Source organism: Pelodiscus sinensis, chromosome 8 (genome assembly GCF_049634645.1).
Source record: "Pelodiscus sinensis isolate JC-2024 chromosome 8, ASM4963464v1, whole genome shotgun sequence".
Lineage (NCBI taxonomy): Eukaryota > Metazoa > Chordata > Testudines > Trionychidae > Pelodiscus > Pelodiscus sinensis.
This window is the reverse complement of record NC_134718.1, coordinates 66,971,691-66,999,671: the sequence shown is the minus strand read 5'-3', so window position 1 is coordinate 66,999,671 and position 27,981 is coordinate 66,971,691. Positions and strand designations below refer to the sequence as shown.

The following is a 27,981-nucleotide window of genomic DNA, read 5'->3' as shown; positions in this document are numbered from 1 at the left end:
CAGGTTAACAATTCCCTAGATTTCCTCCAAAGAGAGATGATTAATTATGTGTTTTCCTTCTGCTACAGGCATGGGACTGAGAGGCCACGGTCTCGCAGCCCCATAAGCCGCTCTCTGTCACCAAGATCTCACACGCCAAGCTTTACTTCCTGCAGCTCACCTCACAGTCCGTTGGGTGCCAGCAGGACAGACTGGGGAAATGGAAGAGAATCATGGGATCAGGCCCCTTATTCCCGAAGGGAGGATGAGAGAGAGGCAGTGCTCTGGAGAGAGAATGGGGAGGAGAAAAGGGACAGGACAGACTCATGGGTTCACGAGAGAAAACACTATCTACGGCAGCTGGACAAGCTAGACTTGGATGGGCGGATCGAAGGAGCCAGAGGGCACAGAGAAAAGTACTTACGGGCTGGTTCACCCAATGCCCTTCATGCTTTATCTGGATATAAGAGTCGGGAAGATGACTATTACAGAAAAGTATCTAAGTCAAAATCTGATCGATATCAAAAGCAGCTGCAGGATGCGCCCATGAAGTCGAGAAGAAAAGAAGAGGCAAGGCTGAGAGAGCACAAACACTCTCAGTGTGAGGACCTGGAGAAGGAGGAAACTTCAGAACAAAAGCCCAGCAAGGAATCAGAAGGCTCCAGACAAAAGCAAAGTGATAAATATAAAATGAAGAAAGCTGATAAAGACCAAGGCGAAGAGGCTGTTGCTGGGAAGGAAGACAATGCAACTGAGAACAAGGTAACAAGGAACTTCTTCAGTTGGCCCAGGGGGAGGTGAAGAGTTTTAATGCTGGAATTATGATTTGTTGAACATGTCTCTGACCTGATGCGACAAAATATTTGGCTTTGCCTTTCTTTCAGCTAGCGCTACACGCTCTTTCTGTACAAAGCCACTTGTGATATATCAGCCTAGGAATGACCTTTTACGCTCCTGACACAATTTTTCTTTCCCCAGCAATTGGGAACCTGTATTTGTAATTTCCTACTCTTGACTGTGACAATGAATATTACTAATTTATCGCTCCATGTCATGGCCGGGCAGGGACCAGTTTCCCTCTCTAGGTAGTGGCACAGCTGTGGAGTTTCTTGCAGCTGGAGGAGGCTCCCAGAAGAAGAGGTACATCCAATGTCCCCAAGGCTTCTGGAAGCACCACAGCTGGGGGCTTCTAGCTACTAGTTAGGGCCAGTGGTGGATTAGCCTATGGGGCCAGTGCCCTGATACTTTGGGTGGTTTGAAAAATAGGTGCCTCAGCCCTGGCAGGAGCTGCTGAGGCTGAGCCGTGAGTGGGGAGGGAGCTACAAGCCCGAGTGGCCTGGAGCCCCATCAGGAGCCGGGGCGGGGAAAAGCCCTGAGTCCCAGCTGGAGGGAGTTGACAGCCCCCAGTCCAGGCCCCCTGAACTCTTGGCTGCAGTTTCAGGGACTGGAAATGAGTCCCAGCTGGAGCCTTGGTGCCCCCAACCCCAGCAGGAGCTGCAGGGATAGGGGGTGGGGGAAAAGCAGCAGCCCCTAGTCTGGGCAAGAGACATGGGGGAGGGGTGGTAGAGTAGAAGCCCCAGAACTCAAGTGCCCAGAGCCTAGGCAGGAGCTGTGGAGGTGGGAGATGGCAGCAGCCCTGAAGCTCTGCTGTCTGGAGCCGTGGGGAGAGGGGAGCCCCGAGCCAGACAGAACCTGTGGGGAGAGGCAGCCTCCAGCCCAGGTCCCTGAATCTGGCTTAGAGCCACAGGGGGCAGAAGCCCCATATCCCAGCTGGAGCCCAGGTGCCCCCATCCCTGGCAGAAGCCATGGGGTACCCAAAGCCCAGGCAGGAACCGGCATGGGGCAGTCTGTAGAGGTGAGTGTGATTGCCCCCGGTAACAGCCACAGAAGGGAAATCGTGTCCTTCCCAAGCCCCGCTGATTTCAGGGAGATCAGGTTTCACGGAGAAGGGCTTATTTCACAGTCCGTGACCTGTTTTTCACAGCCATGAAATTGGCAGGGCCTTACGTATGCCACTGGAATAAGATCCTTTATGGAATTTACATGGTTGGCACCGCCAGATTTCTGCCCGCAGAGTATTCCCCTGCTAGAGGGAATTCTCCAGTGGCTATTTCTGGCGGTTTTAAAGGCGCTTTGTGCTACTTCATACCAGAAAATCTAGATCATCAAGGGTACATCTACACTACAAGTGTATTTCAAAATAAGTTATTCTGGAAGAAATACTCCAAAATAGCTTATTTCGAAATAACACGTCTACACTACAGGGAAGCCTCAAAATTAGTCCGAAGCAGGCTCTTCTAAAGTGGATGTGCTACCTCGATTTAGAGCCCCAGGAGGCACTGGGGACTAATTACTTTGAATGGCCCTGGGGAAGAGCAATTTTGAAATAGCAGCAGTGGAGCGTCCACACTATTGCTATTCTGAAATAGGTATTTTGGAATAAGTGTTATTCCTCATGGAATGAGGTTTACAGAGGTTGGAATAAACCATCTGTTATTTCCAATTTATTTCAAAAAAACAGAATTGCTGTGTAGATGCTCGCAGTGTTATTTCGGAAAAATGGCAGTTATTCTGAAATAACGCTGCTGTGTAGATGCACCCCAGTGTCATAAAAGTGAAAGGTAAAGCCTGTCAAAGGTTATTTCAACATTGCTCATTGCAACAGCCGTCCACAAATCAATCATTTTGTACAGCAGCACAAGAACTCAGGAGCAAACTTTTTGAGCAAAAGTTTGTTTACCCTATTCATGCACCTGGACACCTGTCATGTGTAGCATCTTTAGGTTTTCTTGGGGAGCAGTTGCACTTTTAGAGGTGCAATGTACACAGAGCCAGTTTTGAACTCACATTGTTAAATAAAGCAGGGAGAAAAATCTACACAAACATTCTGAAACTTGCCACATCAACATCTTTTATTCACTCGAGTACCTTGAAGCTTCTTCTCCCTCCCTTCCCCACCCCATCCTTAATTCGTAGGATCATAAATTAGAGTTGGAAGAGATTTCTGGGGGTCATCTAGTCCACGAGGCATACAGCTAGTTCGGATTAGAAGCCTAATCCGAACTAGCTAGTCCGTGCCGCGTGTAGCCGTGCGGCACGGGGTCCGAACTAGCCGGCATTTAAAAATGGTGCCGGCCGGCTTCATGCAAATGAAGCCCGGGAAATTCAAATCCCGGGCTTCATTTGCAACTGCGGATGACTACATTACCCCCGCTAGTTCGAACTAGCAGGGTAGTGTAGACATACCCTACCTTATTTTTAAGCACCATGTAACTTTGTGGTTTGTTTTTCCAAAAATAACCCATGCAAAGAACTGCATTCCTGAGCACTCCTACAATAACAAATCAGTGAGTTGGGATACCCTGAAGACCAGCTTACACTGTATTCATTCATGATATTCCAGGGTTAGTTGGAAAACTGAAAAAAGAAGATTGGAAATTGATGAATTCTTTCATTTTCATTTTTTCTTTAATTTTTTTTTAACTATGCCCTGCTGTGCTAAAGGGAAGTCTCCAATCTCCGGGTGTTTCCCCACAGTGAACATAAGAATATAAGAACATAAGAACAGCCATACTGGGTCAGGTCAAATCTCCATCTAGCCCTGTATCCTGTCTTCTGACAATGGCCCAGGTGCCCCCAGGGAATGAACGAAATAGGTAATCATCACGTGATCCCTCTTCTGTTGTCTATTCCCAGCTTCTGACAAACAAAGGCTAGGGACACCATTCCTGCCCATCCTGGCTAATATCCATTAGTAGACCTATTCTCCATGAATTTAACTAGCTCTTTTTTGAATCCTGTTAAAGTCCTGGGCTTCACAACATCCTCTGGCAAGGAGTTCCATAGATTGACTTTGGGTTGCATGAAGTAGCACTTCCTTTTGTTTGTTTTAAACGTGCTACCTATAAGTGCAGTTCATTTATACGAAGTTGATGAATAAGGAATGTGACCATGTAGGATTCTTCTGCTCCCAAAAACTCAGACTAGAACCATAATGGAAACGTATTGGTTTAGAATGACTGCTGCGTATTACTACAGATATACATGTTGTATTTGTCTTAGCTTGGGAAAGAGGAATGTATTACCGAGAAGACCTCATCTCCAGCTAATAATCAAGGAAAAGAATCAGGAGAGTCTATAGAAAGCACAAGACAAGAGAAGGTACGCTGTGTGTGAATTGGACTCAGCCTGTGTTAATCAAATGAAGCTACACATGAATTTGTCAGCAAATTTTGCAGACTGAAATATTACACCACCCATTGAATGTCATTTCTCAGACAATCTGAGAGGGGCTGTTTAAATTAACTTACCTTATATTGAACTCTGCTTCCAGAGATAGCTTGTGCCTGACAGAGTTTTGAGAGGCTCTTTTTTTAGTTGCTGTATGCCCATATAGATTACTTTTAATTGCTGCTGCCAAGTGCTATGCATGTGAAGCAATGTATGCCTAAAAAGACTACATAACTATAAAGTGCGTCCAAAAATAGAAGAGGCAGTCATTTTGGAGTGACAGCAAAGGAAGGGGACCATAGATGAAATCCTTCCAGAATGATGAAAGATAGCTGGACTGTAAACAATCTCTTTTTAAATATTTCTCTTTAATTAAATAATTTCCTTGCAAACCTCCTGCTGTAGTAGCACAGAGATGTGTCCTTAGGAATTCTTCAGCTTCATACCTTTACAGTTAGAAGCTGATGGTCAAATGTGGAAGTTATCAATGTCTGTTGCAGTAGAAAACAAATGGGCCACGGGCCGCATGTTGAGTAGCTCTGCTCTTTACCGTCTGCTCAGTCAAAAGCTCCACAGCAATATCACACCTCCTTTTGCTCGTAGAAATCTCCAGCTGGAACTGAGGTAGACTTTCTCCTCTTCTACCGGACTCTGGAATTACTCAGCTAGTCATCTCCCTAATGAACCCACCAATTAGTATTAAGTGTATAAATCAGTAACCCTGCTACAAGAAAAATACAAAACTGAGAGTAGCCAGATAGAGATGACTTTTTCCATCATCACATTTACGTTAGTGGCCCAGACTAGTAAAGACAATTGAACTAAAACAGTTTGGCTAAAATCAAATCACATTCAAGGTGTGTAACTAAAATGAAAGATATTCGTTTTCCCTCTCAGTTTGCTCTTTCTCTAACTCACATTTCTAAGATCTCTGTGTTGGACAATTAACAATGCCCTTAACCTGCTGCTTAGTGCTTCAGGGAAACCAACCTGCTTTCTGCTCTCATGAGTAAGCTTCTCCCTTTTGTAAAGCAGCTGCCCTGACCACTTGTCCTCAAAGTGGTCTGTGAATCTAGCTACCACACCCAATTCCAGAACCTTCTGAGCATGGAGTGTTAATTGTGCATCCGCCTAGCAAGAGTGACCCTGACACAACTCATGCCTCTTTCCAGCTTCTCGCTAACGAGATGACTCCCTATTACCATGTGATTAGATATACTCCCCCATACATGTACACAGAGTAAATCAAACATGGTACCACAGTGCCTAGGAATTGCAAACATAGTAGGATGTGATGGCCAGTCCAAAGCATCACTACTGCAAAGGGTAGTAGTTATATTCACTGATATTGATGGTATATAACTATGACAATTTTCTCAATCCATGTTCCTCTTACTGCAGGAGCAAGACTGGGAGAGTGGCAGTGAGATGGAGGGAGAGACCTGGTATCCAGCTAACATGGAAGAACTGGTCACCGTGGATGAAGTGGGAGAAGATGACTTTATTATGGAGCCGGATATAACCGAACTTGAAGAAATTGTCCCAGTTGATCCAAAAGACAAAACGTGCTCAGAAATGCATCAGTATGCACCTAGCACATTAGAACTGGAAAATGACCACAGCCTGATCCACAGGAGTGATAGCCAATCTGCCCAGGAAGCCACAGAAGTGAGCTTCAGCTCAGCAAAGGAAAGCGTAGCTGCTTCTGACGGCTCTCCAGAAAATGATGATGGTGACGGTGCAGTTCCCGAAGTATCAAGCCTAAATTTGGACACTGAACAGAAGCCAGATGAATCACAACCCGACAGAACTCTTCAGGGCTCTAATTGCCACAAAAAGGAAGGAAAAACGGAGGAGAGCTCTGAAATCCACAGAAAGCTGGAGGATGGACAGATACCTTCAGATCATCTGAAAGGAGAGACTCCTCAGCTCTCTGGTGCTTTTATTGATCATTACAAGCAGATGGGCACGCAAGAAACTGAGAGTCAAGAAGTCATGGAAATGCCTGTAACAAACTCCAGCGAAGAAACAACCTGTGGAGGTCAGGAGTGTCAAGAGACCCGGGGTAACTATTTCTTCTGTGTTTTCTTTTTGGCTGGTGCAGAGTTGTTTGAGCTTTCTTTTGTGCAAGATGCATTAGGTTTTAAGCTGCTGCTAACAAGAATAAATGCTGCTAATAGTGTCAAGATTGTCCTAGGAGCAGCTCAGTAAAAAAGCCCCTGCTGCCATGAGAGCCATGCTAATCCTTTAAAGGCTTTTAGTCGAATGGCGTTAAGGAAATACGATACACAACTTGCAAGCTTTCTGAAAGGCATAATCAGCTATAACTGTCACATCTGGGTTCACATGAGTTGAGCAGGACTCTTTCAGGCCTCGGCTAGGTACTTTGAATTGTCAATGAGAACTAGTTCTTGCAGGTAAACAAATAACTCGCACCCACATAATATATTCAGTAGGAGTGTTTCTTCCCCACCATGCAAAACGATTAAAATAGTTTAGGTGATCAGTTTTTAGGTGGTCAGTTCTCTGTCTTTGTTCATGCAAGCACATGACTTTGTGTGGGGACTTGTGTGGGTACTAACCATGTATCATTATTTTGTCTATTCCCACTAATAAAACCTGATGTGGCAAGGCACATGGTGACACAAGCCAGAAAATATTTTAAGAGGGATAAGATTAATCATACCCAAATATTAAAAACTTTAGCTGCCAGGAAAAATACCCGAGTAAGGACAGCTGTATCTGGAAGAACTGCAGAATCAAAATCAACACCTTTATTCTCAATCTGCACTTCTGTTCGAAGGCTGTAGTGATTTGGGATCTTGGATGGCTCAGTGTTTTTTATATACACACGTATGGATGGATATATTATATAACTAGAGGATGTACGCAGCGTTGCTTGGGTCCTTAACTGAAATAATTTTTGTTTTTCTTCATTTAGATCATTGCTCTGGGGTGGGGCTGAGGATGAGGAGTTCAGTATGCAGGCAGCCCCGGGAGAGAGAACAACCCCAGCCCTTTCTCACTGCAGCAGCTTTGAGCCAGGTGCGATGCACCTGCCCATGTCTGCTACAGCTACAGTGGGCACAGCTGGGAAAGAGATGCATGTCTGTCAGCTGGGGGACAGACTGTCACACAGAGAGACAGACACACAAACAAACTGCATTTGAGAGAGTTTGTCAGAGTAGATAACTGTCCCTTTCTCTACCCCTACTGGCCCAATGGGGTTGTAGTTATCCCGGTCCCCATCTCTGGCTCCTTGCTACTCCCTTTGGTCATTATACAGTATAACTGTCTCTTCTAACAGAACCCTCCCTTTTCATGTTATGAGAAACAATCACATTCCAGGCACATCCATTGTCCTGGCACAACCAAACCCTGCCCTTGCTTTAAGTTATGATAAGAGGAAGCTGCATACCAAATTTGGTGATCCTAGCTCTTAGGCTGTGTCTAGACTGCATCCCTTTTCCGTAAAAGGGATGCAAATTAGACACATCGCAATTGCAAATGAAGTGGGGATTTAAATTCCCCCCGCTTCATTTGTATAAACATGGCTGCCGCTTTTTTCCGGCTCGGAGCTTTGCTGGAAAAAAGCGCCAGTCTAGACGCGGATCTTTCGGAAAATAAAGCCTTTTCCAAAAGATCCCTTATTACTCTTAAAATAAGGAATAAGGGATCTTTCGGAAAAGGCTTTATTTTCCGAAAGATCCGCGTCTAGACTGGCGCTTTTTTCTGGCAAAGCTCCGAGCCGGAAAAAAGTGGCAGCCATGTTTATGCAAATGAAGCGGGGGGAATTTAAATCCCCGCTTCATTTGCAATTGCGATGTGTCTAATTTGCATCCCTTTTACGGAAAAGGGATGCAGTCTAGACACAGCTTTACTGTTTATGAGGAGTCCTTGCACAAACAGACAGACCCACAGATTCTTTCAAATATATAGCAGATATAAAAGCAATTCACACGTCTGGAAGGAGGAGGAAAGATAACTTTCTTACCAAGCTTAATCCTTCTGAATAAATCATCAGAATATTTTCCATGCCTAAAATCTGCTCTCAGAGATTTAGCATCTGAATGAAAAATAACTATGTTTGTCAGAATCCTGTACTACTGAGGCATGCATAAATCATATCTCCAGTTTTAACACACTCTCTCTAATGTAAGTGGGCTATTACCAAACTGCAAAAGTTCAAAATATAAACTGAAAAGCCAGAATGAACATCAAATTGTCACTAGAAAAAAATATTAGTTAATGTGTGGTGTATTTTATTGGTTAGCTAGTGTCAGCTGTGCTGTATTAAACATCCAGATTGGATGGAGGTATTCCATTTCCAGGTCTTGTTTAACTTCTGGCCTCATTCAGAAAAATGTTTGAAGGGGGATTATATAAGTTGTTGTAGTTCATTAAACTGTTTTCATTCAATGCATTTATTCATTTGTTAAGCAAATTCTAGGTACCTGGAAATGAAATCTCCTGAATTCTCCGAGGTGAAATCTAAGAGAACCCATTTTTCACCATCCTGGGAGCAAGAGGATGTTTTCACTGAACTAAGCATTCCTCTAGGTATGTCTCTCTCTATATATGAGGCTCTGCCCATTGCAATACCTCAAATGTACAACCAGGGGTCACTTGAAGGCTACTTATTGTATTCTCAAAACAAATATAAGGAGAATCAAAAGAAAGGGTAACACATGGTTAAATGTTGAAAGAACTGAGATTTTTATTCCAGATTATTTTTCTCCCCAATCAACGGATTGTGCATTTATTAATGAGATGGAACAGTTGAAATCTTGAGGGAATAGATATCTCTCACATGAGTTCTCTGTACATAGGATGTGACAATTTAGAGTGATTTAGCCCGATTGATTGATTATACTACAACCATAGGTCATGAACATAGACAACACATTGAGGTGTTATCTAATACAGATTGGATCTCTCTGGTCTGGCACCCTCACGACCTGACTGGTTCAGAAAGAGGGATTTTGCTGGACCAAAGGATCTGCCCCACTCCCAGCCAATTTCCCCTTCCTGCTGCTGGCACTTTCAGTCCCCCTACTGCCAGCCCCAGCATGCATGTAGTATCTGAGATAATGTATAAATACATATAATACCTAAGAGAAAATGTATACAATGTGTATTTGCAGTACACTGCATTTTAAATTGTAATTATCCAGCATCATTCATCAGTGTTAGAGAATTTCATGTCCTTTCAGGTGAGCTTGAAAGTAGATCATCTGGGATTAGCTAAATTATATGTTTCTCTTTAAAAGTAAACCTGTTTTTATGAGGCAACATCTGCCATGTTAATGTGATTTAGAATTGTTTGGCAGGTGTGGAGTTCGTGGTGCCCAGAACTGGGTATTATTGCAAGCTTTGTGGACTTTTCTACACGAATGAAGAGACAGCTAAGACAAGCCACTGCAGAAGTACTGTTCACTACAAAAATCTTCAGGTAAAACACACTTGTAATTAGTGGTAGTCCTACTTCCATGGTGCACGCAGAATTCAGTGGCATGGGAAAGGATAGTTTTAAGTCTTTTAAGCTGACGAGTGTTTATAATCAAATAGTCCGTGCAGTGCTATGGGCCTGCACTAACCTGTCACGGACAGATCCCTGTGCTCAAATCATGGGTCACAGGTCAATGAGTGAGAAGTCCTCATCACAAAAATACTAGCACACATTGGGCATGTCTACACTAGGTAATTATTTCGAAATAACTTATTTAGAAAAAATAACTTCCAAAATAATAGTTTTGAAATAGCGTGTCCATCCTATGGGGAAGCCTTGAAATTAGTCCAAGGCAGGCTCTGTTAATGTGGATGCACTAGCTTGATTTAGAGCCCCAGGAAGCACTGGGGAATAATTAGTTTGAATTACCCTGGGGAGTAGTTATTTTGAAATAGCAGCAGCTGAGCATCCATACTACCGCTATTTTGAAATAACTATTTAAAAATTAGCTTTATTCCTCATGGAAAGCAGGAGTACAGATTTCAAAATGACAGGCATGGTAGTGTGGATGCTCTGCTTGTTATTTCAAATTAAGAAGAGTTATTTCAAAATAATTCCCTAGTATAGACCAGGACAATATGGCCCCGTTGAGTCTCTCTGCTTAAGAGTCCCATTGTGATGGATCTAGTTCGCGAGCACGCAACCCCTTGATCCGGGGTTACGGCCCAGCGAGCCCTCTGTCTGAATGCCATCACGATGCCGGTTAAATGGGTGCAAGCTCCCGTACCACCCCCCAGGTGGGGGGCATCGGGGCCCAGCGGGCCCTGCGTCCCTGATTCCCCTTCTCGGGGCACCTTGTAAGGTCACCATGGTTCTCGTGGTGGTGGTCCTGACCACCTTGCACCGTTCGCTCCTTTCCCACGTTGTGAGCTACACTGAGGGATAAAGGGGTGGCTAGGGGGACCTGGGCCCTCCCTCTCCTCCGGGTCCCAGCCCGGGGCCCTAAGGGTTAGGGTATCAACCCTTACCCAGCTGATGGGGTCCCACCCCGTAACATGTCAGCCCCCGGGCGCCAATACGTCCCTGCCCCGGGCTGCTTCCTAGCCTCCCCCAAGTCAGCGGTTCGTGGTCCCAGCCCAACAGCCCTTACCTCACCGTCGGTGGTATGCGTGTGGTCATCCCGTAGCTCCTCCAGAGTCCTGGCTTCCCGTCTCAGCCGGGGTGGGAGGAATCGCCTCCTTGGCGTCCTCCCCTGTGCTCTGGCTCTGGCGTGGCTTTTGAATGCCCCCCAGAGGTCACGCCACCCTTCTCGGCCCCGCCCCCGGCGAGGCCGGCCTCCCTACGTAGGGTCATAGGAGGTGGGGCCACATCCCGGCATCCCCTGCCCAGGGCACGCACGTCCCAGCCGGCCTGGTGGCCGGCGCAGTCCTCCGTGGCCACAGGACTCCATTCCGCACTGGGCTCGGGGGATGTGGCACCTCGGCTGGGCCGTGCGTCCCGGGCTTCCTGTCGGGGCCAGAGCCGCTACTCCCCCCGCATTAGTGCGGGCCGCTGCTGGCCCATCATACCCATCGTTATGGAATAGCAGGGATGTTTCAGGTCAGGCATGAAATACATTGGTAGTGCTTTCTGGGACAGATTGTACAGAGCCTGCCAGCACAGCTCATTTCTTAATTTCACTGTAGCTAAATTTGTTACTTTTTTTTTTTTTTTTAAAAAGGGCATCGTTTTATTTCTGTGCTAACTTAGAGTATCTTTCAACTTGAGCAGTTTCAAAGCACTAGCTGTGTGATACACAAAGGATCTGAGAATGGCTTCCCACACCATGGAAACACAGCCATCTCTGGTGTGGAACACGGCAACTGCCCAACATCACAGTTACTAGAAGGCAGTGAAGAAGAATGTCATGTCCTGTGTATTTATTTAGATTTACTTTTAAACCCCCACCTATTGCTTTGGGTATTTTTCCAAATATAAAAACACACACGAGACAATATCACACTAAGGTCATTGGCATATCCAAGAATAGACCAAAGCCAGCCCTGCCTTGATCACTTTTTAGATAGCTACCTGAGAATATCAACAATCCCTATTCATAACAGCATCATAATTAGTCATTCCTTTGTACATTCTTGATCCGTGCAGCTCAGTGCATCCCCTCCCCACATGTCTGGCAGAACAGACAGGGCTGTGCAGCTTGCCGACAAGAACAACATATTCAGGCTCTAGCACCCTAAGGAAGAAAATCAAATTCCAGTGCTGAGGATCATTCCCAGAAAAGGCCCAATCTGCTTGATAAGATGTGATTGTAGACTAGAGGGAGGCTGGTCCAGGAGTTAGTAATTGAAGACTGAGGTGAGTGGATAGAGAGGAAGGAGGATGGTCAGTGATCAGGGGAAAGATGGTTTTGGGAACTAATAAACTATTTTGCTACAGACCTCCTGTGTGACCTTGGGCTCAGCTCTCCAATGGACGTTAATAGCATAGTGTAGACACTGCTCCCCCTCACGTGAAACACAGTAAAGATTGTGGTGACAGGAGCTGGAAACCCACCTAACATAGATGGATTAGGGTCTGTCTACACTAGCCCCCTAGTTCGAACTAGGATGGCTAATGTAGGCATTCGAAGTTGCAAATGAAGCCCGGGATTTAAATATCCTGGGCTTCATTTGCATCTTCCCGGGCGCTGCCATTTTTAAATGTCCCTTAGTCCGAACTCCGTGCCCATGGCTATACATGTCATGGAGTAGGTAGTTCAAATTAGGCTTTCTAATTCGAACTACCGTTACTCCTCGTGCAACGTCTGCCCTTGGACTTCTCTTTGGCCTTGCTACCTGGTGTAGCAGGTTTTTAGAGGCCTCGGGCTTTGGTCCCCCTGACGGTCATGTAGTAATTATTGTCTAAAGGGGAATACACGAGTGGAATAAATTATATGTGCACTGAGGCATGTGCAGATGTGCACCACCGGTAGAAACACATTCTGTCAGCTGTGGGCACTGTGGGCGCTCTGCTGATCAGCCAGGCAGCATTTGAATCTCTCCTGAATGGCTGCCCAAGCACCCAGCTTTCAGGGAACACTGACTGACCTGCAGTGAAGTTTGAGAACCGCTGAATTAGACGAAGGCCAAACAGTTTTCACCTGAATTCTGGTTTATATATAAACTAGAAGATTTACCCGGTGTTGCTTGGGTCCTTCGGAACAGGGGACTGCAGATACGAGGGGTGCAGAAGCCAGGGCAGAGGCTTGGGGATGTGAGGGGTTCAGGGAAGGGGGCTCGTGATGTGGAGGTGCTGGAGTCAGGGCAGAGGGTAGGGATGGAGATATGGGAGTGCTCAGGACAGCAGGGTGCAGGGTTCAGGGCAGGGGTGGCTTAGGGCATGGAGCTAGGAGATTGGGGAGGCTTACCATGGCGAGGGTGACAATCTTCCAGTGGTAGCTCTTCCCAGGGTGGGGTGGCAAGTGGGTCTGCGCTGGCTGGCCCCCAGGCAGATCCTCGTGGGGGTGGGGGTATGTCAGGGTTGAGCTACCTGCCCTCCCTCCCCCTGACAGCTTCTCACGGGGGGATCTAGAACCAGCCTGCATCTCCCTTTCCTCCCCTCCCCCCGCAGTTCCTTGCAGCTGAGCTGCCTGGCAGCTTTTCATGGGGGGAGGGGGAAGCAAGTCTGCACAAGTGGCTCCTTGGGGAGGCAGGGTTGCTGGCCAGCAGAGCTTCCCCCCATCTGGTCCTGTAGCCAAAAGCCTGAGGGGAGGTGTTTGGAGGCAGGGGGCAACTTACCTGTCCTGTGGCTGACACTCTGGAGACTTGTGGCCCCAGCTGGCCACTTTCCTTCTGGTGCAGCCGCTCCCCTGTGGTCGCTCTGCAGTATAAGTGCCCCCTCTGCTCGCTGCCCCCAGTGATCATTGCAGAGCATAATGGTCCTGTCTGACCTCTCCATTTCCACGTTATGGACAGCAATCAAATTCCAGGCACATCCCATTTTCCTGGCACAACCAGACTCTGACCTTGCTTTAAGTATGGATAAGTGGCAGCTGCATACTAGCAGCTCTTCCCATTTTTAGGTGGTAGTCCTAGCTCTTCCCATTTTTAGGTAGAGTTTTTGAACAAATGCACTGACTCCCAGATGGACAGACAGACACTCACGGATAGACAGACTGAGAGACAGACGCATGTACAAATTCTCTAAGATAGTTAGTTAGATAGAGAGTGGTTTTATGGAAGGCATTGTAATACCTGACTCCCTTCTGTACAGTTTCTGTAATGAAAAAGTGTTTTCTCCCTCGTGCTGCAATTCTGAGATAAATAGCAGTGGGGGTTTTAGACTGAGATTTTCAAAGCTGAGGTGGCACTGAAATCAACAAGGGGGTGTGGTTTTGATCATCTCAACCCTCAATGGGTAGGCAAGATCAGCATATGGGCTGTATGCACAGTAAATATGTGCTAATCATTTAATGTAGTTTATGGTTCAAAGATAAATTAAACTCGCCCTAATGAATGCTGCATCTGTCCAAAGACTATGGTAGTATTTACTTTGGCCTGCAGCCATGTGAAATTTTGACCTGTTAGATTAGGACGGAGTGAGTTTCCTCAAGCCACACCTCTCTATTGAAAATCATGGCTGTGGCAATCACCAGGGTATATAATCTAAGAGCAGCTTGAAGGACCTGGGCAGGCAACGTTTTTGGATTTAAAAATGAATTAGCTACGACCCCTCCTCTCAAAAAAGTAGGAGCTTGCCTCTGGAAGCTGAAGAATAGTTTTGAGTCACGTCCTGCTAAGCTGTACACATGAAACATTAAGAGTTTTGCCCTTGCTCCAAAAAAAAAAAAAAAAAAAAAAAAAAAAAACGGCCACATTGTCAGTACTGGCTTTACCATGGTGCCAGACACAAACTCAGAAGGGCCCTGGCATCTAGACTGTGGCCCCATCATCTCCCCACTTCCCACATGCCCTACACCCATTTGGTTTCATCCCTCCTCACTCCCTAATTGTTCCTCTCCGCCCGTTCCCTTCCTTGCTCCTTTCTGCCTCCCCTCCCCCATGCAAGCAGTGGGCAGGGCTTTGTGGGGAAGAGGCCAAGCAGGACTGGGACCTCAGAGCAGAGCGTGAGTGGAGTATGGCTGAGGGAACCTTGGGGAGGTGCACAGAGGCAGGGCCTTGATGCAGAGTGCAGGGCGGGACCTCAGGACCACATCAGGTTAATCCAGCCCTGCAAACTGTGAGTTTAAGCCGTGTCCTGAGAGTGCAACAGCAAGTCACTCCCAGACACCATTGAAAGGAGAGATGCTTAGAAGGCAACAGGATGCCTTTCACAGCTGCTAGGAGGATTCTGTGCCCTTCCCCTTCCCCCTCCCAGCAGTGTTTTAAATGACCAATCCAAGACCAGAGCAGTTGTTTGTAGCTAGAGATGTGTGTGATTTCTCATCACAGTTGTACATAGACTGATGGGTGCTAATGAGTCTGTTTCAAGAGTCTGAGTAATAGTGTTGAGTTGAGTCATAGTGTATAACAATTAGATTTTCATTAGTGTCCACTAATCCTGAGTACCTCCATTCTTGGGTTCTTTTATAGTCTGAAGCAAAATACAGGACAATGTAGCACTTTAAAGACTAACAAGATGGTTTATTAGATTATATCATTAGATAATTAATTATAATTAATAATATTAGATGATATCATCTAATAAACCATCTTGTTAGTCTTTAAAGTGCTACATTGTCCTGTATTTTGTTTCTGCTACTCCAGACTAACACGGCTACATTTCAATCACTATTTTATAGTCTGAGATGCCTTTAGTTAAGTACTTCAAAAATAAATAACAAATTGTCTGGTAGCACTTTATAAACTAACAAAACATGTAGATGGTACCATGAGCTTTCGTGGGCACAGCTCACTTCTTCAGATGACTGGAGTTCTGAGTACGGGATATGAAAACTCGAAATAAATAGGAGAAGGGAAAGGGGGAGAAGAGAATGATGCTCTGTTTCCCGCCCCCGCCCCCCCCCCCCCCCCCCCCGCCCCGCTTCCCTTCCTCTTTTTTCTTTAAGTATCTGGAGAATGGGTGCTAAACCTAAGCAGATAAAGATCAAAGGCAATAGATGGAATGCTAAGACAGGAAGGATACAACTCAGAAAGTTTTTAGCACCTTCAGTGATAGAGTCCCCACCAATTTAAATCACGATTGAGTCCATTAGCATGTGAATTGAATTTGTGTATGTAATGTAATTCCAGGCTTTACCTGTGAATTTGGCTTGAGGAGCTGGCCTGGGATGAGACTGCCACCTGCAGATCTGTCAGATTATGGTTAGGCAAGCAGAAATGTTCTCCAACGGGCTTCTGAGTATTTCCTTTACATAGATCCGATTTGTGTCCATTGATTCTCCTTCAAGTGGTCCCCGTGGTGCTCCACTGTGGGTGCTGGTGCGTCCTCGTGCCGGCGACCGGAGACTTTTCTAGCCGTTTCTGCCGCGCCGCGCACGTGCCATGGCACCCTCTAGTGTCGTTGGAATTGAAGGGCGCCTTATACTCTAGCGGCTCCTCAGTTCCTTCTCTACCGTCCTCGGCAGCAGACGGAGCCCTCTGTTCTCCTTATTTCTCTCTAAAATTAGTAAAATACCTCGTTTTATTCCCTAGTTACCTCATCATCCAAGTTCTTTAGCCCTATTCACCTCCAACAAATAAGAGAGCAGACCATAAATACTTTATCACTCCAAAAAATATGGGCTTCCTTTTTACCCACCCACCTCTGAACTCCCTAGTAGTGGATTCGGTACGTCAAAAGGGTAAACAGTCTAATCTAAGAACAATCCCACGGGACAGGGACCACAAGAAAGTGGACATTATGGGCCGAAAGGTTTACTCTTCATCCACATTACTCCTCAGGGCTGCGAACTATACTGCCTTGCTTGCAGACTATGACCACGCTAATTATTCCAAGCTTCAGGATCTCCTCCAACACCTTCCGGAGCATAAACAGTCAACCCTGCTCAATATTATGCAGGAGGGCCACACCATCTCCCGCACAGCCTTACAGTCTGCTATGGACGTGGCAGACACCGCAGCTTGAATTACAGCCTCAGCGATAGTGCTCTGCAGAATTTCCTGGTTACAAGCATCTGGGATACCTAGGGATCTACAACAAAAGGTTGAGGACTTATCTTTTGATCGAATCAAACTTTTCACAGTTAAGACCGACGAGGTGTTGCTTTCTATGAAGGACTCTCGTACTACTCTCAGGACCCTTGGAATGTATACTCCTCCATTCAAGAGAACTAGGTACCTACTTCCTAACCCAGAAGAAGATGGGAGGGTGGTGACACCTCTTAGACCTCAGGCGCCTCAACAAATACATCGCATACCACCGTTTCAAGATGGCCACCCTATCAACTATCATTCACGTGCTTGATCAACACGATTGGCTTTCGGCTCTCGACCTTCAAGACGCCTATTTCCACATTACAATTCATCCTGCTCACACACGCTTCTTACGGTTTACGGTAGGCACCCAACACTACCTACACAGGGTGCTCCCATTTGGCCTGTCCACGGCCCCCAGTGTGTTCTCCAAAACCCTGGCAGTCATAATGGCCTCTCTTCGATGCCAAGGCATCATAATATTCCCGTATTTGGACGATTGCCTCATAATAGTTGCGTCCTTCGACGAGCGAAGGCCATGACAGATACCACAATAGCCCTTCTACTCATCCTCGGGTTTCACATAAATTACGCAAAATCCACTCTACGCCCAACGCAGAGGCTGGAATTCATAGGCATCCTCATCGACACAGTCACAGCAAGGGCTACTCTTCCCAAGCACAGGTTCGCAACGATATGCGACCTTATCCGAACAGTACAAGTGGTGCCAACTGTCATGGTCCGCCACTGCCTCAAAATCCTTGAGCACATGGCCTCCATGACCTATGTCGTCAACCTGGCCAGACTCCACATGAGACCTCTCCAGTCCTGGCTCACGACGGTTTACAGGCCTTCCAGAGACCAACTTTCCAAGTCCGTCACCATTCCACCACGCATCATCAACTCCCTGCTCTGGTGGACAATTCCTCAAAACATGCTACACGGCCTTCCTTTCCAACACCCACCTTCCACTCTCACAGTTATAACAGATGCCTCACTCATAGGATGGAGAGCCCACTTGGGACACGTCACAGACCAAGGCAAATGGTCATTTATGGAGCAGACTTTCCATATCTACCTCCTTGAGTTACAGGCAGTCAGATATGCATGCCACTATTTCGCTCAGTACATAGCTCACAAGTCCATTACCATCAAGACGGACAATACCACCTGCATGTACTACATCAACTGTCAGGGTGGCACTCGATCCCTTTCCCTGTGTTCAGAAGCTATCAAGCTCTGGAACTGGTGCCTATCATACGGGGTCACCCCTTTGGCTGTTTACCTTCCCGGGATACTCAATGTCACAGTAGACGCTCTAAGCCGTATGTTTATGGACTAGCACAAATGAGAAATCGACAGACGCGTCCTCACTCCGCTCTTCCTTCATTGGGGCCAACCAGAGGTGGACCTCTTCGCCACAAAGAACAACCGAAAATGCCACCTCTACTGCTCCAGAGGAGCCCTGGGGAAACGTTCCCTCGGAGACGCCTTTTCCATCACATGGGATGCCTCTCCCCTGTATGCCTTTCCCCCCTTCCCGCTCCTACACAAAGTCCTCAACAAGATCAGAACGGACCAGGTGCTAGTCATTCTAGAGGCACCTGAATGGCCCAGACAAACATGATATCCTTACCTCCTCAAGATGGTGGTGACGAATCCATATCCCTTTCCTCTCCATCACGATCTTCTCTCGCAGATCCACGGTTGGACTCTTCATCCAGATGTTCTCAAGCTCCAGCTCCATGCCTGGCTCCTTCATGGCTCCAGGATGCTGAGACTGCCTGCTCGGAACAAGTGAAAGACATTCTAATTAATAGTAGAAGACGTTCCACCAGGAAAACCTACCTGTACAAATGAACTCGATTCTCTCACTGGTATGCTCAAACCCATCCAAGCCCGCCACACCTCGCTCCTTTACCTACCTTACTGGACTACTTACTATCCCTAAAACAGTCCGGCCTAGCACTTAGCAGTATCAAGGTCCACTTTCATCATTCCATGGATGGCGCTTCTTTTCTTGCTGACCCACTGACTAAACGCTTCTTTAAGGGACTGCAGAATATCTTTCCTCCTGTCTGTCCACCAGTCCCCATTTGGGACTTAAACCACGTTTTAAAGAGCCTGACAAAACTGCCATTCGAACCTATAGCCACATGCTCCTGGTCTCATTTGTCTATGAAAGTAGCCTTCCTTGTCACCATTACCTCTAGCAAGAGGGTGAGTGAGCTTGCGGCCTTGATGGTCGACCCTCCATATATTGTATTTACAAAGGACAGGGTGATACTCCAACCCCACCTTAAATTCCTCCCTAAAGTACTCTCCCCCGTCCACATGAATGAACCCATACACTTACCTGCCTTCTTTCCGAAGCCTCACGCTGACCCAATCCAGACTGCATGGCACACTCTTGACGTCCGACAAGCTCTGGCGTTCTACATTGATCACACGAAGTCATGGCGAGCCTCACCTAGACTCTTTATCTCTTATGCTAAAAGATCTAAGGGGCAGGGAGTCTTATCTCAAAGAATTTCTAAATGAATTACATCCTGCATTCGAACTTGTTACACCCTATATGGCAAGCACTACCTGGAACTATCACAGCTCATTCCACCAGGGCGGTAGCTGCCACGCCCGCCTTCCTTCGTAACGTTCCACTGCAAGACATTTGCAACACTGCTACCTGGTCATCTGACCACTCTTTTGCGCAACATTATGCTCTTTCTGCTTCCATAGCATCCTCCATGGCAGTGGGACAGGCTGTTATCCACAGTTACTACTACATGGCTCCAAACCCACCTCCGCAAGCCAACAACTGCTGTGTAGTCACCCACAGTGGAGCACCAACGGGGACCACTCGAAGGAGAAGAAGTTCTTCGTCAAGTAGTGTCCCCGAGGGTGCTCCACTCGAGGTGCTGGGTCCGTCCCAGCGCCGCAAAACGAAGAAACTTCCATAGCAGTAGCATTGCCGGCTCGCGCATGCGCTCTTGTTGCCTCGCGCCATTCGCGCCGTTACAGCTGAGTGCGGGCCGGCTTGTCAGTTTCCTTCAACCATCCGTGGCCGCAGACGGATCTAGGACGAGCCCCCTCTCTGCCTGAGGAGAAAAGGGAGACTTTTCCTTAGAAACCTATTACGAGACAATTTAGAGTTAGGGTAGTTGTTACTAGTTGTTAATAGTATTACTAGTTAGTTCTCAGGTTTTCTTTCTTTCTAGTTTATAATCTATTAGTAGCCTTAAAAAAACTGTTTTATTATTATCTGATAACATGCCTGGCTTCAAGAAATGTTCCCAATGCCAGGAGGCAATGCCTGACTCAGACGGGCACTCGCGATGTGTTAAATGTTTAGGGGATGGGCACATCCCATTGAAGTGCCCTCACTGCATGAAATTGACAGCTTGCGCTCGGCGCGATAGGGAAATGCGGCTGAGGGTGATTTTATTTAACAAAGCCCTTCAGTCTGATACACCATCTCCCGCTGTCTCAGGAGCGCACCTGCCTCGCTCTCCCGTGAAGGAGCTCCACAAGACCACTGGACTACCGCACCGCAGGAGCGTGCCGGACAGACCGGGTACCTCTGGCTCTGTGCTGAGGCACCCGGCAGAGAAGACTGGCAAGGGCCGTAGTGCCTCAGGCCCAGCTTTGGCAAGCGCTAAAGACCCGATGCGGGCTCCTGCTAAAGGACCGCGGGCGGAATCGGCACCGGCAGCAGCCCCAACGGCCGAGTTACAGCCGATAATGGCGGCCCCGGTGCTGGCTGATGTCACGCATGCGCAGCCACTCACAGCTCTATCGACACCCATGCCCATGGTGCTGACGGCTGAGACCTTGACTTCAGCGGCGCCACAGGCGACAGCACCGACTCAGGCACCGCAGTCTATCATTGGCACCGTACAGCCCTCTGCACTGCTGCCTCCTTCGGCACTGACACAGCCTTTAACTCCCACGGCACCGCTGATTCCTTTGCAGAACAGCCAGGTGGTAGGGACCACATCAATTCAAATGGCACCGTCTTCTCCTGCTGATCACTTGGTGCTGACTGAGGTCCCATACAGGTCGAGGCGCGTTCGGACGCCCTCACTCACGCCTGACCGAGCTCGGTTCTTTCCAGGACCCTGGTCACCAACTTCATTTTCCTTGAACAACCATCATTCTCCTCGTTATGTCTCCACCAGGGACCGCTACCATGCATTACCTCAGCGATCATCCTCATACCATCACTACCGTTATCATGATGAACGACGCTATTCCTACTATTCTCGCTCTCCATCTTGTTTTTCTGACAGATCGGTCTCACCGGGACTATCCAGGCGTTCGAGATATTCACACTGGTATGATGCATCCGGAGCCTACTCCCCCAGACGCTCCCCAACTCACCGTCAGAGATATGATCGTTACTATGATGACCGTCGATATTCTCGTAGATCACGATCCCCACAACCCACTCGTCCAGCGTCTACACTTCGCGCACCTTCGCCGACGATTCCACCAGTGTCTGCAGAAGACGCTATCTCAGGGTATGTCTACACTACAAAGTTAGTTCGAACTAACTTAGTTCGAATTAGTTAATTCGAACTAAGCTAGTTCGAACTAACGCATCTAGAACTAAAAACTAGTTCGAACTAGCGTTTTGCTAGTTCGAACTAGTAAGTCCACATTGAGTGGACTCTGAACAGGGCTTAAGGATGGCCGGAAGCAGTGCCGGCAGGGCATAAAAGGAGGACTTAGAGCATGGAGATGCTGTCTCAGGCTAGCCGAGGGCTGCGCTTAAAGGGTCCCGACCCCCACCCCGGACACACAGTTCTAAGGGGTGCCCCGCTTGCAAAGAAGTTCTGGCTTGGAGTGCCCTGAGTGCCCACACTGGGCACATCACACCACTCGGCCATCAGCCCGGCTGCACTTGCCGCAGGCTGCCATCTGGGGAGAGGGAGTAATTGGGGGGCTGCAGGAGAGCTTCCACCCCCAGAAGCCCGCAGAGCCAGCCCAGTCCTCCCCATCGGGGGCTCGTACCCCATTCCTCCCTCACCTCCTTCCACTTACCCTTCCCTAGCCCCCCTTCTTATTGATGTACAAAATAAAGATAACGTTTCTTCCAACATTGACTCTGTCTTTATTGAACAAAACTGGGGGAGACTGGGAAAAGGAGGTGGGAGAGGGGAAGAGAAAGGCTGGAAGAGGGGAGGGCAACTAACATGATCAGGGGTTGGGAACAGGTCCCAGATGAAGAAAGGCTACAGAGACTGGGACTGTTCAGCTTAGAAAAGAGGAGACGGAGGGGGGACAGGATAGAGGTCTCTAAAAGCAGGGGTTGGGTGGAGAGGGTGCATTCATAAAAGTTCTTCATGAGTTCCCATAAAGAAGGACTAGAGGACACCAAAGGAAAGGAATGGGTAGCAGGCTTGAAACTAGTAAGAGAAAGTTGTTGTTCTTCACAAAGCAAATAGTTAACCTGTGGAACTCCTTGCTGCAGGAGGCTGTGAAGGCTAGAACTAGAACAGAGTTTAAAGGGAAGTGAGATAAAGTGATGGAGGTTGGGTCAATGGAGTCCTATTAGCCAGAGGGTAGGAGTGGTGTCCCTGCCCAAAGTTTGTGGAAGGCTGGAGAGGGATGGCACGAGACAAATGGCTTGGTCATTGTCTTCGGTCCATCCCCTCCAGGGTCCCTAGGGTTGGCCGCTGTCGGCAGACAGGCTACTGGGCTAGATGGACCTTTGGTCTGACCCAGTACGGCCATTGTAAGCTCAGGGCTCAGTGTCGGGGGTCTCAGTGGACCCCCTTGATTTTCATGCACACCTGCTCCTGGGTGGCCAGGCTGGCAGCTCTCCTGCCCTAGATGGCCACTTTTCTGTGCCTAGTGCGGAGATCGTGGACGAGGTCCACGATGTCCGCACTAGCCCAGGAAGGTGCCCGCCTCTTGCGGTCCAGGGCAAGCTCCCGGGAGCCGCCAGCCTGGTCCCGGCAAGAGGGGGTGGGCTGGGGGGCATCGGGTGGGTGGCTCTGTGCCGTGCCAGGTGCAGGGTCTGCTAGCTGGGTGCTGGCAGGCTTGCACCTGGCACGGGCACCATAGCCAGCCCGTGCCCCTTTAAGGGGTCCGGGGCTGGGAGGGGGGCATAGAGTTTCCCTGGTGTTGGCCAGAGTGGCCACCAGGGAAACCTGGGGAGGGCTAGCCTCCCACTAGTTCGAACTAAAGGGCTACACAGCCCTTAGTTCGAACTAGCTAGTTCGAACTAGGCGTTAGTCCTCGTAAAATGAGGTTTACCTAGTTCGAACTAAGCGCTCCGCTAGTTCGATTCAAATTCGAACTAGCGGAGCGCTAGTGTAGCACCTATTAAAGTTAGTTCGAACTAACGTCCGTTAGTTCGAACTAACTTTGTAGTGTAGACATACCCCCAGTTACTGATCAGGACGGGCATGAGAACAACTATACTCCGAATAAGGAACCGGAGTCTCCAGCCAATCATTCATCGTCATCCCCGGACGATTCTGTCTTCCCTGGAGAGTTATCTCCCACAGAAAATCACAAGCAGTTTCAAGAGCTCTTTGACAGGGTTGCACAATCTCAGAACATTCAAACTACAAACATACAGCAAAAACAACAGCCTTTGCTGAAAAACTAGCAGCCCTCACAAAAATCAAAGCTGGCTCTGCCCTTCGATGAGGCTATCTTGGAGATCGCAAATGATATATGGCAGACTCCCTCCGCTTCCTTACCGACGAACAAGAGGGCGGACAAGAAATACTTTATAAACCAAAAGGATATGGACTTTTTGTTTACGCATCCCCAACCCAATTCCCTTGTTATGGACGCCGCCCAACAAAGATCGAAGATGGCTCAGAATAAAAACACTGCAAGTGACAAGGAGGCTAAACACCTAGACATTTTAGGTAGGAAAGTATATTCTTCGGCCACTTCAGTCCTCCATATGTGTAACTACGCAGCTCCCCTCGCGAATCATGATTTTGACAATTACTCTAAATTAGTCCCCCTCCTAGAACACCTACCAGACTCCAAGCACCAAATCTTGAGAGTGGTAATACAGGAGGGCTACACAATGGCCAGAACAGCACTGCAAATTGCCCTGGACACGGCAGATGCAGCAGCTAGAGCCACGGCTACTGCTGTAGTCATGCGTTGTGTGTCCTGGCTGCATCAGGCAGCTGCCCCGAAAGAGTTGCTCAACAAAGTAGAAGACTTACCATTCGATCGACAGTCTCTTTTCGCCCAGGCCACAGATCAGGTGTTCCACTCGGGCAAGGACTCCTCAACGACTCTTAGAACGCTGGGGATGTATACGCCTCCGTATAAACGCAAAAGATATACGCCCTATAATAAACAGAGACCCTTCTCTTATGCAACATTCCGCCCCAAGCCATATGAACAACAGAGACCAAGGCAATGCCAGCAAAGACGAAGACAGCAACCTGGCAAGACATCCAGTCAACAACAGGGCCGGCAACAAGTTTGATGGGTCAGTCGAGGGACTGCGGACAACCCCTTTATCGGGAGCATCACAAGTAGCTTTATTCCATCATCGGCTGAGACCTTATCAACATCGCTGGTCTCTGATTTCCACCGACCGATGGGTCAACGACATAGTTATTTCAGGATATGCCATCCCTTTCAACTCCATCCCCCCCCACTCCCCACCCTCCCCGTCCTTTTTTAGGGACCCCTCTCAGGAGATTCTTCTACAGCAAGAGGTGTCCCGACTACGTACTATAGGAGCTGTGGAGAGGGTACCCGTTCAGTTCCGGGGGAGAGGTTTCTACTCCCGGTACTTCCTCACCCAGAAGAAATCAGGGGGTTGGAGGCCTATTCTGGACCTGCGTCGACTCAACCGCTACCTGCGGAAACAAAAATTCAAAATGGTCACGTTAGCTTCTATCATCCCGGCTCTCCACAAAGGGGATTGGTTTGCGTCCCTCGACTTACAGGACGCCTATTTCCACATAGCAATTCACCCAGCCCACAGGCGATTCCTTCGTTTCGTGGTGGGCACAGAACATTACCAATACCGTGTCTTACCCTTCGGTCTGTCAGCAGCACCACGGGTGTTTTCCAAAACCCTGGCGGTGGTAGCTGCCTACCTCCGATGCCTCAATATTACGATCTTCCCGTTTCTTGACGATTGTCTACTAAAGGCCCCTACCTGCCAAGAGGCGGCATGGGCAGTGACCACCACCACATCAGTATTCGAGATGTTGGGCCTTATAATCAATTTCGGCAAATCATCCCTAACACCAAGTCAGGACTTGGAATTTATTGGCGCGAGATTCGATGCACTGAATGCAAGAGTGTACTTACCTACAGCAAGACTCCAGTTGATCCAGGATTTGGTGCAGTCTGTCTCAATTGCTCCCAGATCCAGCATACTCACTTGTCTAAAATTGCTGGGGCACATGGCTGCCACCACATATGTGTTGCCACATGCGAGACTTCACCTACGCAGTCTCCAGCATTGGCTGTTCAAGGTGTACACACCGGGGGTACACGCTGTGAGCAAGACAGTGTCCATTCCCGGACGCGTCAAGACTTCACTGGCATGGTGGGACAACCCCAAAAACTTGTTATCAGGCATACCATTCCACGCACGCAGGCCCACGGTACAGATCACAACGGATGCCTCTTTGATCGGCTGGGGGGCACATCTGCAGGAACATCGAGTTCAAGGGCTCTGGACGACACAGGAGTCCCTGCAACACATAAACCTCCTCGAACTGCGGGCTGTATTCAACGCATGCAGACATTTCCTGCAGATGATCCGAGGTCTTGCAGTCCACATTCTCACTGACAGTATATGCACGGTGTACTATATCAACAGACAAGGCTGGGCACGTTCACAATCCCTTTGCGCAGAGGCCATACGACTGTGGAACTGGGCAATCCACCATGGTATAACCCTCACCGCATCGTACCTCCCGGGCAAGGACAATACCATCGCCGACGCCCTGAGCAGACACTTCCTTACTCAGCACGAGTGGGAGTTACACAACAAAGTGGTTCATGGTCTCTTCCATCTCTGGGGGTTCCCGAGTATAGACCTCTTTGCCACTCATCACAACAAAAAGTGTCATCAGTATTGTTCACGGGCAGGTACCGGCAAGAATTCCCTGGGGGATGCTCTTCTGCTCAATTGGGGCTCTCACCAACTTCTCTACGCGTTTCCGCCTCTTCCTCTCATTCCGAGGGCACTGGAGAAGAGGGCACAACAGTGATCTTCATAGCACCCTATTGGCCTCGACAGACTTGGCTGACACAATTGTCCAGAATGTCGGTCGCTCAGCCACAACGACTCCCACTGAGGCCCAACTTACTGTCTCAACGGCACTGTTCAATGCTGCATCGATCGCATGCATCTTACGGCATGGCTCCTAACTGGTTTCAGCCACCGGAAATGACTTGTTCTCAGGAAGTGAAACATGTACTGATGAATAGCAGACGCCATAGCACTCACAAGGCCTACACCTACAAATGGCACCGGTTCCAAGCGTGGTGTCTGGAAAGGGACTTGTACCCTCTTTCTTTACCGGTGTAGCATACTTTGGACTACATCTTCCATCTGAAGACGGAGGGCTTAGCGAACGCTTCGTTGAAAGTACACTTGGCAGCAATCTCGGCCTTCCGTTCGCACATCGACGGACATTCACTGTTTGCTCACCTGTTAGTTAAAAGATTCCTAAAGGAACTTGATAACCTATATCCGACCTTCACAATCCCTCCGGAGCCATGGGACTTATCTTTGGTACTGGACGCACTAACTCGTCCCCCCTTTGAACCTTTAGCAACTTGCGACCTGCGCATGCTCACAATGAAGGTGTCTTTCCTTCTAGCAGTCACGGCAGCACGTCGGGTTAGTGAGTTGGCAGCTCTTTCAGCCGATCCACCATACACTTTATTTTCTGAACAAGGGGTTCTGCTTCGCGTTCATCCCCCCCTCCTGCCGAAGATAAATTCTTCCTTCCATATAAACGAGCCCATAAGTCTGCCAACATTCTATCTGAAGCCTCATTCCTCGCCAGAAGACTCGCGTTTACATACCCTTGATGTTAGACGGGCACTGGCCTTCTATCTGCATAGAACACGTGCCTTCAGATGGTCTCAGCGCTTTTTTATAGCTACGGCGGAGCACTCCAAGGGTCAACAGCTCTCCACACAACGTATTTCCAATCTGATCACCTCCTGTATCTCATGTTGTTATGTCCTACGGCACAAATCCTTGCCAGGACGACCTCACGCTCATCCCACCAGAGGCATGGCCGCATCTACTGCGTACCTTAGAGGGGTACCCTTGCAGGACATATGCCCTGCAGCAACCTGGTCATCCTCTCTTGCCTTTGCCAAGCATTATGCTCTTGAGAAAATATTGAGGAATGATTCAGCGGTGGCGCAAGCAGTCTTGGCCACAGCACAGAGATCATAAGTCCGAAGCACGCCAATAGTGTTGGACCACTGCTATGTACTCACCTCGAATGGACCACCCTCGGGGACACTACTCGACGAAGAAGAGAGAGTTAAGAAGAGAGAGTTACTCACCTTGTGCAGTAACGTCTGTTCTTCAAGATGTGTGTCCCCGTGGGTGCTCCACGACCCACCCTCCTCCCTGCTTCAGAGCTTCTGTTTATCTCTTTCAGATGCTTCCGATTGAGAGGAAACTGACAAGCCGGCCCGCGCTTAGCTGTAATGGCGCGAACGGCACGAGGCAACAGGAGCGCATGCGCGGGCCGGCAGAGCTACTGCTATGGAAGTTTCTCCGTTTTGTGGCGCCGGGACGGACCCAGCACCCCAAGTGGAGCACCCATGGGGACACACATCTCAAAGAACAGACGTTACTGCACAGGGTGAGTAACTCTCTCTTACTCACCTTGTGCAGTAATGGTGGTTCTTCGAGATGTGTCCCCATGGGTGCTCCACTACCCTCCCTCCTTCCCCTGCTTGGAGCCTTATACTCTAGCGGGTAGAGAAGGAATGGAGGAGCCGCATGCGCAGGAGCCCTTCAATTCCAACGACACTAGAGGGCGCCGCGGCACGGCAGAAATGGCTAGAAAAGTCTCCGGTCGCCGGCGCGAGGACGCACCAGCACCCACAGTGGAGCACCCACGGGGACACATCTCGAAGAACCACCGTTACTGCACAAAGTGAGTAACTTCTTCTTTCCCGCAGAGACCATCCAGTTTGATCAATATATATAGC

At 48.4% G+C, this 27,981-nt stretch overlaps 1 protein-coding gene across 5 annotated transcripts in view; it reads left to right on the top strand.

The window, feature by feature from the left end:
• Positions 1-27,981, top strand: part of RBM20 (RNA binding motif protein 20) — a 199,931-nt gene that overhangs the window by 167,936 nt on the left and 4,014 nt on the right. For all 5 annotated transcript variants that reach the window (XM_075935489.1, XM_075935485.1, XM_075935488.1 and 2 more), the window contains exons 9-13: positions 69-741; positions 4,042-4,140; positions 5,611-6,274; positions 8,650-8,769; positions 9,540-9,661. In XM_075935489.1, the coding sequence (XP_075791604.1) occupies positions 69-741; positions 4,042-4,140; positions 5,611-6,274; positions 8,650-8,769; positions 9,540-9,661 (1,678 nt within the window). The remainder of the gene's footprint in view (positions 1-68; positions 742-4,041; positions 4,141-5,610; positions 6,275-8,649; positions 8,770-9,539; positions 9,662-27,981) is intronic.